The sequence below is a fragment of the Lutjanus erythropterus genome, chromosome 8 (genome assembly GCF_056507025.1).
Source record: "Lutjanus erythropterus isolate fLutEry1 chromosome 8, fLutEry1.hap2, whole genome shotgun sequence".
NCBI lineage: Eukaryota > Metazoa > Chordata > Actinopteri > Lutjaniformes > Lutjanidae > Lutjanus > Lutjanus erythropterus.
Window position 1 is genome coordinate 15,856,747 of NC_139324.1, and position 15,865 is coordinate 15,872,611.

Sequence of the window (15,865 nt, forward strand, 5' to 3'; positions counted from 1 at the left end):
CATGTCATTATCAATGTCAAAACCTCTGGTTTGTAGCATCAAAGTGTACGTTTTTCAATCTTTTTCCAGCTCGTTCCCTACCTGCAGTCCAACCTGAGTAACTTTGAGAACCTGGAGATCCTGAACTTCAGGAATGGGAGCATTGTGGTCAACAGCCGGATGAAATTTGGTAAACCGGTGCAACAAGGTGTCACCACCACCGTCTATCTGATCCTGGAGGATTTCTGTAACACAGCCTACCAGACCATGAACCTGGCCATCGATAAGTACTCACTGGATGTTGAATCAGGTGGGTTTTTGAGTGTTTTTCTATTATTGTCACAATACTGTAATTTCTGATGTTGATACGATACCTTGAAAAATATCAATATTCAATACCATTTTCAATACCACAGGGAAAAAATGACTCACACCGAGGGCATAAAATTGTAGTTTTTTACTAAAAGTAATATATAACAAGACTAAATCATGACAACGAATATTCAAGCAGAGCGAATGAGGTCAGTGATGAGGTGACGGCACTGTGAGTAAGTGAGAGGAGGCGGGACTATGTGGGCACTGCAGCGGTGTGTGTCAACTCACTGTCAGTGAGAAGATAGAGTGAGAAAGTGCAGCTGTGAAAAATGAGTATCGATAGCATTTCAAATATTCAGTATCAGATATTAATCAACATTAATCGATATTTCAATATTTTTGATACTACTACAACACTTCTTTGAACAACAACAAGACAACATAACTGTGATAACACTGTTAGAAACTTATGTGAGATGTTTCTTGAAGAATTTGTTAGACATTTTGGGAAATATGCTTATTTGTTGTCTCCTTGAGAGTTGGATTAGAGGATTGATACTGGTCCTATGTCCATACAGTAATTACAAAGCCAGTAGACTGTTATCTTAGCATAAAGACTAGAAACAGGGGCTCTGTCCAATGGTAACAGGACCCACAGACTAGGGGCCTCATTTACAAAACTCTGCAGAGACTCCACACTAAATATTTACGTAAATACAAAAGAGGACAGGCACAAATATTCTGATTTATGAAACCTTACATATGCCTCCTAGTGTGCAATTTTCTTTTATAAATCCCAAATGTACTTGAAATTGTCCGCAAAAGCATGAGCCCAACACACCACTTACTTCACTCCTGAACCTCGGCCAACTTTTTCCTCCTTTGTTTCCTGTAGCAGTATATTTGCTATGTGGTAGGCGTATCTATGTTAGAATGAAACCAAACTTTGAAGATGCTTAAAAAATGTTGCAGAGGGACCCGCAAAAGCAACATATATTCACATCTTAAGATAGCTAATGTGAGAAAAATGCTAGGAAACTAGCTAGTTAATCTACATTAATCACTGCTAAGTGTATTGCTTGGTAAAATTAGCTAATGCTAACTAACTAGCCAGTTAATCTACATGAATTGTTATCAAGCTACTTAGCTAGCATTTTTCTTATTTAAGATATTATCTTTTACAAGGAGAAAGTTGACGAATGTACAAAGCTTACTCAACTGTTATTGGACAACTTTTTCTTTTCCTTTCAAGCTAAAGAAATTTATTCTTACAAAGTAGCATACCCACAATTCAAGCTCTTTTTTGTGTATTCACAATGGTTATAAATGAGGCCCCAGAACCTGTAAAACTCTAGAGGAACTCAGTTTGCTTGGCCATGAAATACTACCATATGTAACCCCCTGCCAAAACCACAGATTGTTGTCTTAAACAAACAAGATACAACTTGTTGATTAGGGAATTTTACAGGTGCTGGTAGGCAGATTTGGTTAGGCTAGCCGCTTCATTATGTCTCCGGTATAAATGCTAAGCCAAGCTAAGTAGATGCTGGCTCCAGCTTCATTCTGAAAGTGCAAATATGAGAGTCACTCCTCTCATTTAAATCTCTAAAGAGAGTGTTGATGTGTTGAATGTTGAACTATTTCCACAATAGATGTGATCTCAGAACGTTGTTTTGTAAAATAGCTGCACTGAATCAAACTTGTTCGTGTGTGAAAAAGGCCTGGGAAAGCAGGTGTTGAATCTCTGTTATGACACCTCTTGGTCCTTTGAGGCGCATGTCACGGTCACATCAGCTGGGATGAGATAATCAGGCTTCACTGGACGACAGCCAAGTGAACACATATCATTAAGTGCACTTTGACCGACTGATTACACTGTGCAGCTCTGGTTTTACACGCCGTGTGTACTACACTGCCTTCATTTAAGATAATGGAGCTCAATTATGGACCCGGCGTGACATTTTATGTGAACTTTTTAAACAAAAATTTCCTCATGTGGTTTTGATCTCGAGGCGTCTGTGTCTGACAGCATAAATAATTCAGCTTGTGATTGGTCGTTCATGTTATCAGTGATTCATGAAATCAGGACTCAAGTGTCATAATCTGTCCGAGTCTCAGCTAACGCACAATGCTGTGTCCCAGCATGCATTAGTGTTGCCTTAGAGATGGAGGAAGAATGGTCTTTGTGCGTAAGATCATTTAAAAATAGATATCTGAAATATTTATAATCTTGTATGTAACAGTGGAATATTATTTTGTTGAGTTTGTTTCATTTTGCATTTATTTTGGTGTAATTAAAAAGAATAGTTTGAAAATTACCCTTCACCTTCTTAGTAAGGCTTTCTGGCAATCACAGGGCATGTCGCCAAGGCAACAAGTACTAACAAATCACAGCACAGCAGGGTGGGACTATGAGCACTCTTCGGAGAAGATATAATGCTTAAAGCCAGCAGCCATTTATCTTAGCTTAGCATAACAATTAGAAATGAGGAAACAGCTAGTTGGACTGTCTGAAAGTAAAAAATCTCTGAAGTTACACATTATATTTGTCTAAAAACATCAATTTCCTGAGCTTTAGAGGTGCTGGTAGGTTTATTTTGTCATTTTTGGACAGAGCCTAGCTGTTTCCCCTGTTTCCAGTCTTTGTGCTAAGCTAAGCCAACCAGCTGCAGACTGTATAATGATCATTTATTTTACTTTACTTTGAAGTAACAGAGGTGAAAGAATTTACTGAGCTCTTTTAAATGCTGGTAACAACCTGTAGTCAACCTGCTTGTCACAGTTTCTCTGAATACTTTAAAAGTCAACTCTGCTGGTTCTTTGTTTTCCAGGTGACCAAGCTGACCCCTGCAAGTTCCAGGCATGTAACGAGTATGCAGAGTGTAAGGTGAACAAGTGGTCAGGGGAGGCGGAGTGTGTCTGTAATGCTGGCTACTTCAGCGTGGACGGCCTGCCCTGTCAAAGTATCTGTGAGCTGCAGACCGACTTTTGCCTCAATGACGGCAAGTGTGACATCATCCCCGGCCAGGGAGCCATCTGCAGGTGGGTGGGGATTAGGGGAAGTGATCCGTGTGCGTGCATGCAGGAAAGACTGTCTGAGTTTGCAGGTTTGTGACGCCAGTGCGTCATCACAGAAAACTAAACAGCTTTTCAAACACATTATTACAACTGAAGCAGTGCCTGGTTATATAAAACCGCCTCTCTTAAATTTTCTTTTGAGTATGCCTTAGGGAAAATAATGAGTTGGATAAAATCACCTTAGGATTTCCTTAGGGATGTTGTGAGGGAAAACTCTTTAACCTCTGAGTGTTTGCACGTAGAGCGACTATTTTCTCAGAAAATTAAGGCATACATAACAGTTTAATAATCTGTGCAACATAAGACAATGGCTGAATTTATGGTGATTGGAGAAGGAAAGGAGATGCCAAGATTCATTTTTTAGAGCAGGGAAAACTCACTGGACACCATGAGACATGTGCAATCTGTTAAAGAGTATAGAATCATCATTGATTTTATCAGTTACCTCTTGTCACATCCTCTGTCTGTGTGTATTTTAAGGCATGGTAAAATTACTTTGAATTATGTGCTTGTGGTTCAAACATTTGTAGTTTTTGGCCTAGATCAAGATTTCTTAAAATAAATTAATGAAAATGACTTTTAGTCAGTACCCAAACATTTGGCAGTTTACTGTATTGATGTAATTGTGCCGTCTGGCACTAAATATACTCTACATAAATAAATACAATAAATACCACCTGTGGAGGCATCATTGCAAAATTTTTATTAATATTTTACAGTTTTCAGCTCCAGGATGCAAATTATCTCATTTTTGTTCAGTGAAATACTGTTCTTCTAGGGAGTTACTGCCTGATTTTATTATTTATTTTAATATCTAACATATTTCTAAGGCATACTAGTAAATAATTTAGCATTGTGTATGTGTTTTTGTCTAAGCATGTTTGCACGTTTCCATGTCCAAAGACACATTTGCATGGTTTAATTTGTGCAAGATGATGTGCGGATAATCCAAATCAGTGACAGAAACATGTCCTGTGACTCTGTTCAAAGCTGTCATATTTGGTCCACTTTACAGAAATTGAATGATTGTGAACAGACAGACAGCAGACTGTGCGCCAAGATGAGTGCTAACCTTTGTTTCACACCCACCACCACCCCCACAACATAAAACATACAGACAGCTCCAGATGCTGTTGGACTGTTGTTTACTTCACGCTGTCCCACCGAAAGTACTGCATTGCTCCATGGATACGGGAACCAAACATCTGAAGATTGTTCCAGTTATTCCAAAACAAGGCATTGACACTTAGGCAAAATTGTAATTGTAGACATGTTATTAACTATGTCAAGACAAAATATGAGCATGATTTGGGGATTCAGTCATGTGTTTTTGCATTCTTTAGTCATTTAATACAGAATAGAAAACAGGAGAAAAATGATGGGCATGCTCTGTAACATTAAATTCTTCGGCTGTTGTTTGAATACTTAAAGAGTTTTAGTAATGTTTCTTTTTGGTCGCTGTGCCAGTTGTGAGTAAAAATTATTGCTGACAAATTTCCATCATCTTCTCAGGTGTCGTGTCGGGGAGAACTGGTGGTACAGAGGAGAGCACTGTGAGGAGTATGTGTCTGAGCCGCTGGTCGTTGGAATAGCGATTGCCTCTGTAGCTGGATTCCTGTTGGTGGCCTCTGGAGTCATATTCTTCCTTGCCAGGACGTTACGGGATCAATATGACAAGGATGAGTCAGAGGACCCCATACGGTGAGGAAAACCACTCACGCACCACATGGCCAAAGTTTTCAACAGTCATCTTTAATAATGAGTGATACACACACACACACACACACACACACACACACACACACACACACACACACACACGCAATCTAGTATCTAATCCATGCCATCTGCCACGTCAGTTTTTTGCAGTACTGTCAAAACCAAGATGTATACTGCCATATACAATATATTATTCAACTTCTAAAAACATGATGTTCTCTGTGCCTACTTGAAAGACTGCAGGGTACAGAGGATATATCAATAATATCAATAACTCACATAAATTGAGCTGACCTCCCTTTTGATAATGAATCTTGTTAACAGCACAAAGTAACGTTGGAAGTCAAGCTGAGACCAGTCCATTTTTCCACCTCTCTCTGTTTGTAGTAAAAGTTAACCACAATCAAAATAGAGACCACGACTCCACACTGCAGCGCTTCACACAAAGTCGAGGTTTGTGCGGAGGAAACAATCAGAAAATTACATTTTATTTCTCTGATTCACTACTTCCGTCTTGCTAATGCTGCTCTCTCACCTCACTCACTCTCTGTCTTTCGCTTGTTGAGCTGAGGGGGAGGAGCAAATTCTGAATGGGGCATTTACAAACAGCAACAGGCCTGAATATTTTACTTACGAAACAAATAATTTTGCTGAAGGAAAATCCTTTCTTTTAACTCCTTAAAGGAGCAATATGTAGCAATTGTGTGTCCTCAAATGAGTACTGTGTTTGAAATAGTGAGTTGGAGCCATAGACGGTATATCACAGAGATTGAATCTCTATTTTATACATTGAATAGACTGATTCACTCATTAACCATTATAAACATCTACTCCATCTAAAAGATTAAAATAATGATTTCTTATGACTCATAAACGGCCACTAACTCATTCAGCATTAATTTAACTCTAAAAAACATGAAAGGGGCAAACAATAACACTAGTTACGAACCGGAAAGGAAATTTCAAAGGAAGACACCACAGCTGTTGTGTTGTTTTCAGAGAAGCGAGAATTTCAACTTAGCATGTTCCCAAATCTCTGTTGACACGTCATGGACATTTTGTAATTTACATGTACTTAAATGACATATTTTTCCTTTAAACTCTGGAGAACCTACTTCCTCCATTTTTACCTACAGTACGGCAAAGGTTCATTAAAACCTACAGAACTATTGTACTTCTAAAGACATTAAATGTTTCCAGATGACAAACATGTCAGGATGAATTTATATATGTGTCTAGAATAATGCACAAAAGACCAAGAATGTTTCTTTTTGATGTAAAGATGCATCCATATGAAGTTGCATCTGAAAAACATGTTGCCTTGGTTTTGAATAAAGACAGAAACAGAAAGTATATGTGACCCTGACATATATTAGAAAAAGAAAATCAGGACTTTATGGATTTAATGCTGTATATTCTGCATGAATATAAACTACTCCACATTGTTTTTTTTATAGGCCTGTAAAAGATGTTCATTCCCAAAGATAAACAAACCTTACTTTTCTGTTTGAAAGTGAACAGAAACATTTTCTCTCCTCCATGTAATCCTCTTTAGATTAAAGGAGCCCGGTTACTTTTACAAAATAAGCTGAGACACCCCACGACTCTGTCCTCAGTTCGATGACAAAAATTATCCACACCGTCACTCCTTCAGACTTAACAGCAGTCCCTCTTTGTCTGGGTGTCTCTTTCCTTCTGTCCTGCTGTGAGCCTTCCTTTACTTTTTGTTTTCTTGCCGACACAAAGACACACCAAGTATCTGTTCACTAGCTGTGTTGCGTGTATCTCTGCACATCTGACATGCCTCCCAGAGCTGCCTGTGGAGAAACACTTTGTTGACCTCAACCAATTAACTGATCAGATCTATTTCTAAAAATCTTTAAACACCTAACAACATTTGAAGTCCTGATAGCCTGAGAGTCAGGCAGAAAAGAAAGGACATGTCTAAGGTTATTTAAGATTAACGAATGATATGATCTATTAACTGAATCTCCATTTTTTCTGACTTCCTAGATGATGTGTTTATCATCTTGCCTGTACATTGTAGTGATTTCTCTGTATGCGTGTTGTTCCACAGACGAGCAGAGAGCCTCCCGTCTCTGGAGAGGGCGACCAAGTACAACCCGATGTATGAGAGTGAGGCCACCACAGGCTACAGCCACTATTACCGCCGCTATCCTGAAGCTCCTGTGTACAGTAGTGCCAGCGCTGAGGCCTCCACTGACTTCAGCAGCGAGGAAATACGACACATCTACGAGAACAGTGAACTGACGAAGGAGGTGTGTGTGTGGGCTGTTATTCGCTGGATGATTTGAAAGAGATGTCTTAGCCATATTAAAGGACTAGTTAGGATTATTTGAAGAGGAGCTGTATGAGTTACTTATTCATAGTCACTGAGTTACCTGCAGTAGATGCTGATCTACACCGAGTTTGGAGGAGCAGAGAGTACTTGCATGGATGTACTTTTGCTACTTAAAACAGACCAACCAAAAACCAATCAACCAATCACCACTTTAGCCTGCTGTCAGACAACCTCTAACAACTGCAAACTACCGTTATATAAGCCAAATATTGCTCTATCCAAATGAACCAGACTTCATTGATGAAGTCAGTCATTTTCCCTTGCGCGATTGATTAGTTTGTTTGTGTTATTGTGTGACTTGGATTATTTCTGATTCACCAAAGCGGCTATTTCTGATTGACCAAAAATACCAGATCGAGGCGGCAGAAGACCAGCAACTTCCGTGTTCTGGGAGCGAAATGACAGATTTTGCTAATGGAGTTTGGTTTTAACAAGAGAGTGCAGTACTTGGCTTATATAATGGTGTTCTCTCATTGGAAAAAGGCTGTCTGACAGTTAAATGTTAACCAGCAAAATGACCATAAATACAGGGTGATGACTATGCTGGGTGATTGGATATATACATTTAAGATGAGCGATCACAGAGAAAGTCAGAGGTTTGCCTTTTGAACATCTCCTGATCCTCACTGGACTGGCACATCATAGTTCTGCAAATTGTCCTCAAGGAGAACAGGACTGTTTTGGAAAAGCTGTTTTAGGGATAGAAAAAAGCTTTTGTCTGAACAGATGGCTAAAATTGAGAAACAAAAGATGCATTTTTAAAATTAACCACCCTAATGTTGACCTACTTTGATGTGCTTTGAGCCATCTGGATGTTTGGGGGCACATAACCTTCATTCTCCACATCCAGATTTTATCTGGCAAGGATCTGAATTGGGATATCTCAGGTTGTAAACTTACTCTGTCACCATCTGGCTTTTGCACCCTTAAATTGGAAAGTCATTGTAGGTATTGAATTAGTTTAACATGTCACGTTTTGATTGTGCCACAGCCTGTTCAGTTTACTGTTTATCTTCCTGTGATGTAATGTTCCCTCCCAACTGATATCATGTGTTTCTGCAGGAAATCCAAGACAGGATACGCATTATTGAGCTCTACGCGAAGGACCGGCAGTTTGCAGATTTTGTACGGCAGCATCAAGCGTGAGTGCCTCTCCTGTGTTTCCTTCCATACTGCAATGAGATAAACACATGAGCCAAACACACCAGGATGTCAGGGAAAAGGGAAGTGAGTTTGAGATACAGGAGTCTGGCAAAGATTGCGCTGAAAAAAAGATTAGCCTGATAGGTGGAGGAGATGAAGAGTTCAAACCACGCCAAAGCAGTGTGGAAACAGATTTATCATTCTTAAATCTTCACCAGCCAGGCCCGGAGCTGATACAGGGAGACAGAAAACATTATGAGATGCAGACATTCCTTTGTCTGCCAACCGTCTGGCAGTAGCGGTGTGTCTGTGTTAAACAGCGGTGATTGTTTTTAAGTCGTATCTGGCTGTAGATCACCACTTTGTGTGCCATGGACATCCTTTGTGCCAGATAAACCCGAGTGAAGTTGTAGGTACTTGTTTGTGTAGCAAATGAGGTAATGTAATTTACCTAGAAAGATGAAATCTAATGTGTTTGTTTGTACTGCAGTGTCCTGGATACCCGCAGAGAGAGCTCCTCTACACAGACATGAAACTTTACCGTGATCCACAAGGTATTTATTCTACATTTGAAGACTATATAGCAAATTCCTCACAAGAGCTTTGTCAAAATATCATGAGGTGAAATGCTTAATGTGAGGATATGTGTACTCAAAGGTTATCCAAGTTAATATGGACCTCTCAATAAGGAAACTATGGCAGATTGATATCTATAGCAAATAGAATAGAATAGAATAGAATAGAATAGAATAGAATAGAATAGAATAGCTTTGCGGGAAAGGGGAAAGTTATTATGTGGATGAATAACAAAGAAGAAAGGAGGTTTAGGTCTTGCGGTTTTGAAGACATAACTATATATACATATATATATATATATATATATATATATATATATATATATATATATATATATATATATATATATATATATATACACACACATACATACATATATATATATATATATACTTCTTCTTCTTCTTCTTCTTCTTATTATTATTATTATTATTATTATTATTATTATTATCATTATGTACACACACAGACTTACAAAGGGAAATTTTACCTAATGTCTTAGAGTGGACAAGAATAGTTGAGATGACACAGGTGACACAGTGATCTGTGACTTAAATGAAAGTGGCCAGGGGCGTAAAATGGGGCAGCTTATGGCCTCTTTCCTTCCTCCTACCCCTATACTTTGGGTGCCTTTGCTCTAATTACACCCATCTTCAAATGTGGTCTTCATTTTGATCTAAACTACACACCTGTGAAGTTTTGTGGCTGCATCTTGCACAGTTATGACACTGTCACATTGACTAAATCTGTCCATATAATCTGTCCATCTGACATATAAACACCTGACAAAGTACTCAAAACTGCCTCAGTGGTAGTTCCTGTTGCAGTAGGTGTCACCAGGATGTCATCATGACACACATACACACAGACTCATGAGGTGAAAACAATACACACAATGTTGTGATTTGTAATAAACCATGTTTTTTTTTAAATGGTTTGTATATGACAAAAAGGATTTAAATGAATAGTTTGAACTTTGATCTGATCATTTTGCTGAGAGTTAAATGAGAAGACTGATACCACTTACAGTAATGTATGTTAAATATGAAGTTCCAGCCGGCAGATGGTCATCCTCAAAAATCTCTCTCCTTTAAAAAATTAAAACGTCAAAACAACGTGTTGCTGTTGTCTGGGAGTTATGTGTCTGACAATTTCTTAAAGTCACTGCTGTGGATCAAGAAACAGTCCAGTACAATACCGCCCAAAACCACAAATAGCAGTTTGCACTTCGGCTTTTGTTACTTTTGGACAGTCTGACTAACTTTTTCCCCTGTTTCCAGTCTTTATGTTAAGCTAAGTTAACTAGCTGCTGGCTGGAGCTTCATATTTACAGATAGATTATGAGTGTGGTATCAATCTTTTCACCTTACTCCTGACAAGAAAGTAATAAGCACATTTTATAAAATGTCAAACTAGTGTTTGTCACAGCATATTTCAGCCCAATAAATCAAGATATAATAAGGTGTTTCAGAGAGCTTAAGGAAATAAAAATTTGCTGAATCAAGACTCTTTTAGACACTTCGTAGTAAGATATTATGTTCAAAAACATGATGTTTATGGTTGGGTATCAGTACTCAATTAATTTAAGGTATTGATTGAAATAACCCAGTACCAGCTAGTATTGAAAACTCTCCAGTCTGACAAGCGTCCTTCATAATGAAGAACCTTTGAAAAAAGGTACTGAATGAAGTACTCCATTGATACTGTGCTTAAGGGCACTGGTAATAGTACTGGAATTGTAATTTTTTAAATGATACCCAGCCCTAATGGTACTGTAGTAGAAGACTGTGAAGTATGTATATTAGGTATTAGGTTTGATCCTGCACTGGTACTGGTACTTGATACTGACACATTTTTTTCTGCTGTACAGAAACAGGCTTCAGTGTTAAAGAAGTGAAGGTCTCTGTCATGACCCTGCTCTTACTCAGCATGGCACTCAGAATTTGGACAGTTTCCTGGCTGATGACCTCTCTGTGTCTGCCTGTGTGGGCAGAAGCGTTGACTGTTCTTCCTCCTTCCTCGGTGCCTTCTCTTGACCGGGTGAGCTGGCTGTGACATCAAGAAACATGTTAGCTGCTCATCTACTGGACGTCTCCCTTTGGGAAAAACTGGACCGCATCCTATTACTTGAAATGTCGTCAGACACATCAAAATGCTGTCTGCAGTAGTACTGTTGCTTAGTGGAATAATCTGTTTTGTTTCATCATGTCACATCTACACATTTTTAAAGGGAAGAACTTAATACTGTGAATATGTATATAGTGTAACTGCTGGACATTTGCTAGTAAAGATATTATTCTCAACAGTTTTTTTTGTCTCTACAAAGCTCAACTTTACTCTTTAGGTCTTCTCACAGAGGCACCGAGAGAGCTGCTCTTTTTTAGTCAATGGTGCTATCTTACTTTAAAATACTTACTTAAATACTTACTTTAAAAATGAAGTGGTCTATGATGACAACTGATCCTTCCTAAGTCCCACCCCCTTTTTCCTCTGTGCTCCTGTTTCCTCGTACGTAGATATGTTATGTGCTGGGCTTGTCTAAGATGAAATAAAAAACAAATTTTAAAGATGGCTAAAAAACTTACTGGGGGACATGTAAAAGCAACATAGTCATATTTTAAGTTAGTTAATTGTAGCAAAACACTAGCTAACTTACTTGAAAAGGAGAAAGCTAATCAAGGCTCCACCAGATACCAAACTTTCTCAACTGTTATTGGAGCACAAAAGAAAAGAGGTGTGGGTGAGGGGCTTAGGAAAGGTCAATTTTCTGCAACACCAATGGATCAACTCTGTATATACTACTGTACATTAAAGGAATAGTTTAACATTTTGGGAAATGCATGTATTCCCTTTCTGGCTGAAGGTTAGATGGGAAGATCAACTGAGCTCTCACATCTGTCTGTATATAAAGCTACAACCAAGAGCAATTAGCTACGCTCGGCATAACAAAGGAAAGGCCTGATTCTGTCTCAAGGTAACAAAATCTGCCCATCTAAGTGCATACATACTGAACAAACAAGATATAATGTGACAGCTGAGCTTTAGAGGTGTGGGTAGGCAGATTTTGTGATTGTTTGTCAGAGCTGGACTAGCTGTTTCCCCATCCATTTCTAGTTTCTGTGGTAAGCTAAGGCAACAGCCTTTAATGTATAGATATAAAAGCAGTATTGATATTCCCATCTAAATCTCTGCCTGAAAGCAAATAAAACAATTCTTTAAATGTTGAACTATACCTTTAAGGTGGCCAAATGTATTATTAGTGTATGTATTATACTGTTCATCAATGTAAAAGCAGCTTTTCACAATCTGAACAGTGAGTGGAACGTTTCTCCGCTTATTTTTCTACTGGCAGGTGATTTTTCTGCCTTTTTAACATTTCCATCAATCAGAAGCTTTGGAGTATGCCTGCAAATGTATGGCTGGTAGAAACTGAAAACAGTGGTGACGGGAGGAAGATAGAGAGCATGAACCCTCTATAGTTCTGGGATCCAGAAGTAAGTGAAAACATGTTTCAGTGGAAAAAGGCTGCGAGGCAAGCGGCCCAGGGATTCGATCAAATGGTCTGATTTCAGATGTCATATGCAATGCAACTAAAAGAACAGGAAACCCAGGAAAAGCAAGCTGATTTGCTGTTTGGAAGGACAATGCCAAGCTGCATCTCCTGCTGAAAAAAACGTAATGGCGGTAACTCTTCAAAATCATCAGACATGTAAAACCATCTGACAGACTAATTCTGTTGTTTTCTTTGGTATTGTCACACGCTTCTCCCTGGACTTGTGCTTGATCCGTGTTGTCCCTTGAGCGGACTCTCACAGCTGCAGCTGATTATGATCTGTAGGTTTTCATTTGTTGTCGGCCTGTGCGCCTGTCCTTAGGAGGTCAGAATCAGACACGTAGATCATGTCTTAGCTTTTTGTTTACATGATATGCTTCTTGTCTTTGCTCTTATTTTAGAGGTCTACACAAGCAAAAAAACACCGGTGAAGCAGACTCTTGTGACAGTGTCATGCCTTTTGCAATCTGCATATTCAGTTTTATTTTTATATGCATGCTTTTTTGTCAATGTCTACATCTGCCACCTGGACAAATGGCCAATCATCCCATACAGTGTTCTGTCAAGTAAATAACTTTCTAGATATTATTAACAGTTCTAGGAATCATGTCTGTCTCAAATGTTTCAATATATGGACATATTCTTTTTTTTTTACTGATAACTGTTTAACCATTTTAACAGTGTTATCACACCGTGCAGCTGTGTAAATTACTATAACCAATTGTAACATGTACAGAAATAAAACGTTTTATATAAAATGCAGACTCTGGTCTAGCTGTGGAATGTAAATGATTTACTTAAGCAGTATAAGTACAATTTTGAGATATTTTATTTTAGTTTCCATTTTATGCAACTTTATAGTTCAACAAACAACAACAATGTAATAGATGTGCTGCAGTATAACACTTTATTGGGCTATTCTACAAACTGATTAAATTCACTTTTGATATTTTAAGAATATTTTGGTGATAATATTTATTTACTTTCAGTTAAATAGCTAAATATTTTGCGAAATCTGCTTGCTGTTTTGCAGAGCTGGATGAGAAGATATCACTCTCTCTTCTGTCTGCTAATTATGAAGCAGCCACTTAGTTTAGCTTAGCATACCAGAAAGACTGAAAACAAGGGGAAACAGCTAACCTGGCTCTGTCCAAAGGCAGCAAAATCCACCTGTCAGCACCTCTTAAAGGTACAGAAGAGGATCAGGGCCACATATGAAAAATTTATTTTAATTCTGACTTTAAACTCAGAATTCAGACATTTTAAAACTCTGACTACAAGTCTAACATTGCACCATAACTAATCAAAAATGTGTTCATTATATCTACACCCGTTAGGCTTGGGCGGTATCTTTTTTTTATACCACCATACCCTCCTGACATTTTACAGGCGTATACTCTATGAAGCGGTATTTGTGTAAAACTTGTGTGAAATGGCACAACTTTATTGTACTCCACGACAACACACACACAGGAGCTTCACTTCAGTCTTTTGAAGCTGCAGCGTTTATTCAATGACAAGTCAAAGTACTTCACCTTAACAGTTGTAGTAGTTTGCTTGGCCCTGCTCAACTTGACCCCGCTCTCCCCTACAGATCTCCCAAACCGACATTAATCAAAAATGGAGGAAAGAGAAGAAGCGGCTAAAGCAAACAAAAGAGAAAACTGCTAACTGCAGCAGGAGCAGCGGTTAAACTAACTAATGTTGGCGCTGTCCGCCATGAGACAAGGCCTGTTACCTTTCACTACTGCAGGAGCAGCCTCGACCCGAGATGTGAGCTCCACAGGTAAGTTTCAGAAATCTTCCTCACGAATGATACAGTGACCTGTTATCTCACAACAAATGCTGAAAAAGTTTCACAAGACTGGAACATGTTCACCTGTTTTTGAAAACATAACTGCTGAAATGATAAATGATAAATGATTAAATGATACATTTATGGCATTATGTAATCCAAGAATACATACAAAAACTTTTTCAACATCGTCTAGTGTTAAAAAAAAAAAAGAAGTGAATATCACAAAGAATTGTAACATCAAATTGCAATACTTATGAATGGCAATATATATTAAATCGGCATCCAAGCATTGTGATAGTATCGAAACAGGAGATAAGTGTATCATCCCACTCTTGAGAGACACCTAGAAAGGTTCATAACTAGGGATGTCCTGATCCAATCAAGTGATCGGAAATCGGGGCGATCATGTGATTTTCAAATGATCGGAATTGGGTGGAAATTATCAGATTTAACCTTACAAAACAACAAGCATGGCCATGTTCATGTTTTAAATTCATCCTGAGGTACAAAGAGACTGTTAAATGGAATGACAATGGCTTAGTTTTAATTTGAATAAATTCCACAACATCAATATTCATTGTTGCACAGACGGAAACAACACCGTAAATGTCACAATTTACTGCAGGCGGGGAATTCCAACAACATAATAGTAGTGAGCTGGTAGTTAGTAGGCTAACGCAGGGCAAACGTGTCACCCCGGGACAGCAAAAATGTCTGCAGTTTGGAGGTATTTTAAACTGGACAGCGAAGGCAGTGCAACAGCCACTTGTAATGTGTGCAAATTGGGCATTTCGTGTGGTGGAAATGTGGATGTGTTCTCTTTTTTTCGTCTTCTTATTAATGCATTGCTGAAGTATTGGATCGGGACTCGGTATCAGCAGATACTCAAAATCAAATGACTCGGACTCTGGGGCAAAAGAATGTGAGTTAGATGACAGAGTGGTATCACTCTGGTCATCTAACTCTCAGCAAGTAAAGCAATCATGCATATATCTCAAAATGCCAATTTATTCCTTTAAGTACAATTCTGAATATGTGATTTTTTCTTAACAGATTACATTTACACTGTTATAGATTTTACTTAAGAATACTTTTGCTTGTGTCATTGTTGAGAAAACAAATAGAGTGGGAAGCGACATGCTCTTTCTTATAGAGTCACTGATATATTGGCCTCTCCCACTATGCTGTTAGACCAGGTGTTTAGCCGCTCGTGGATAATCCGAAGAGAAGATTAGCCTCAGCAGGTATGGATTATAGGCTTGTCTGTGGCCATGCAAGTTTCTAAAAGAGTGTATACCAGTAATCAGCCTGAGTCACACAGTTATACACATGTGCCAAGATT

At 38.5% G+C, this 15,865-nt stretch overlaps 1 protein-coding gene across 1 annotated transcript in view; it reads left to right on the top strand.

Moving 5' to 3' along the window:
• The window catches only part of impg2a (interphotoreceptor matrix proteoglycan 2a), a 34,150-nt gene extending 22,489 nt beyond the window's left edge, over positions 1 to 11,661 (top strand). The window contains exons 16-22 of the mRNA XM_084724682.1: positions 70 to 289; positions 3,126 to 3,336; positions 4,885 to 5,073; positions 7,169 to 7,370; positions 8,516 to 8,595; positions 9,087 to 9,150; positions 11,043 to 11,661. Of these exons, the coding sequence (XP_084580808.1) occupies positions 70 to 289; positions 3,126 to 3,336; positions 4,885 to 5,073; positions 7,169 to 7,370; positions 8,516 to 8,595; positions 9,087 to 9,129 (945 nt within the window). The 3' untranslated portion in view covers positions 9,130 to 9,150; positions 11,043 to 11,661. The remainder of the gene's footprint in view (positions 1 to 69; positions 290 to 3,125; positions 3,337 to 4,884; positions 5,074 to 7,168; positions 7,371 to 8,515; positions 8,596 to 9,086; positions 9,151 to 11,042) is intronic.
• The last annotated feature ends 4,204 nt before the right edge of the window (positions 11,662 to 15,865 follow it).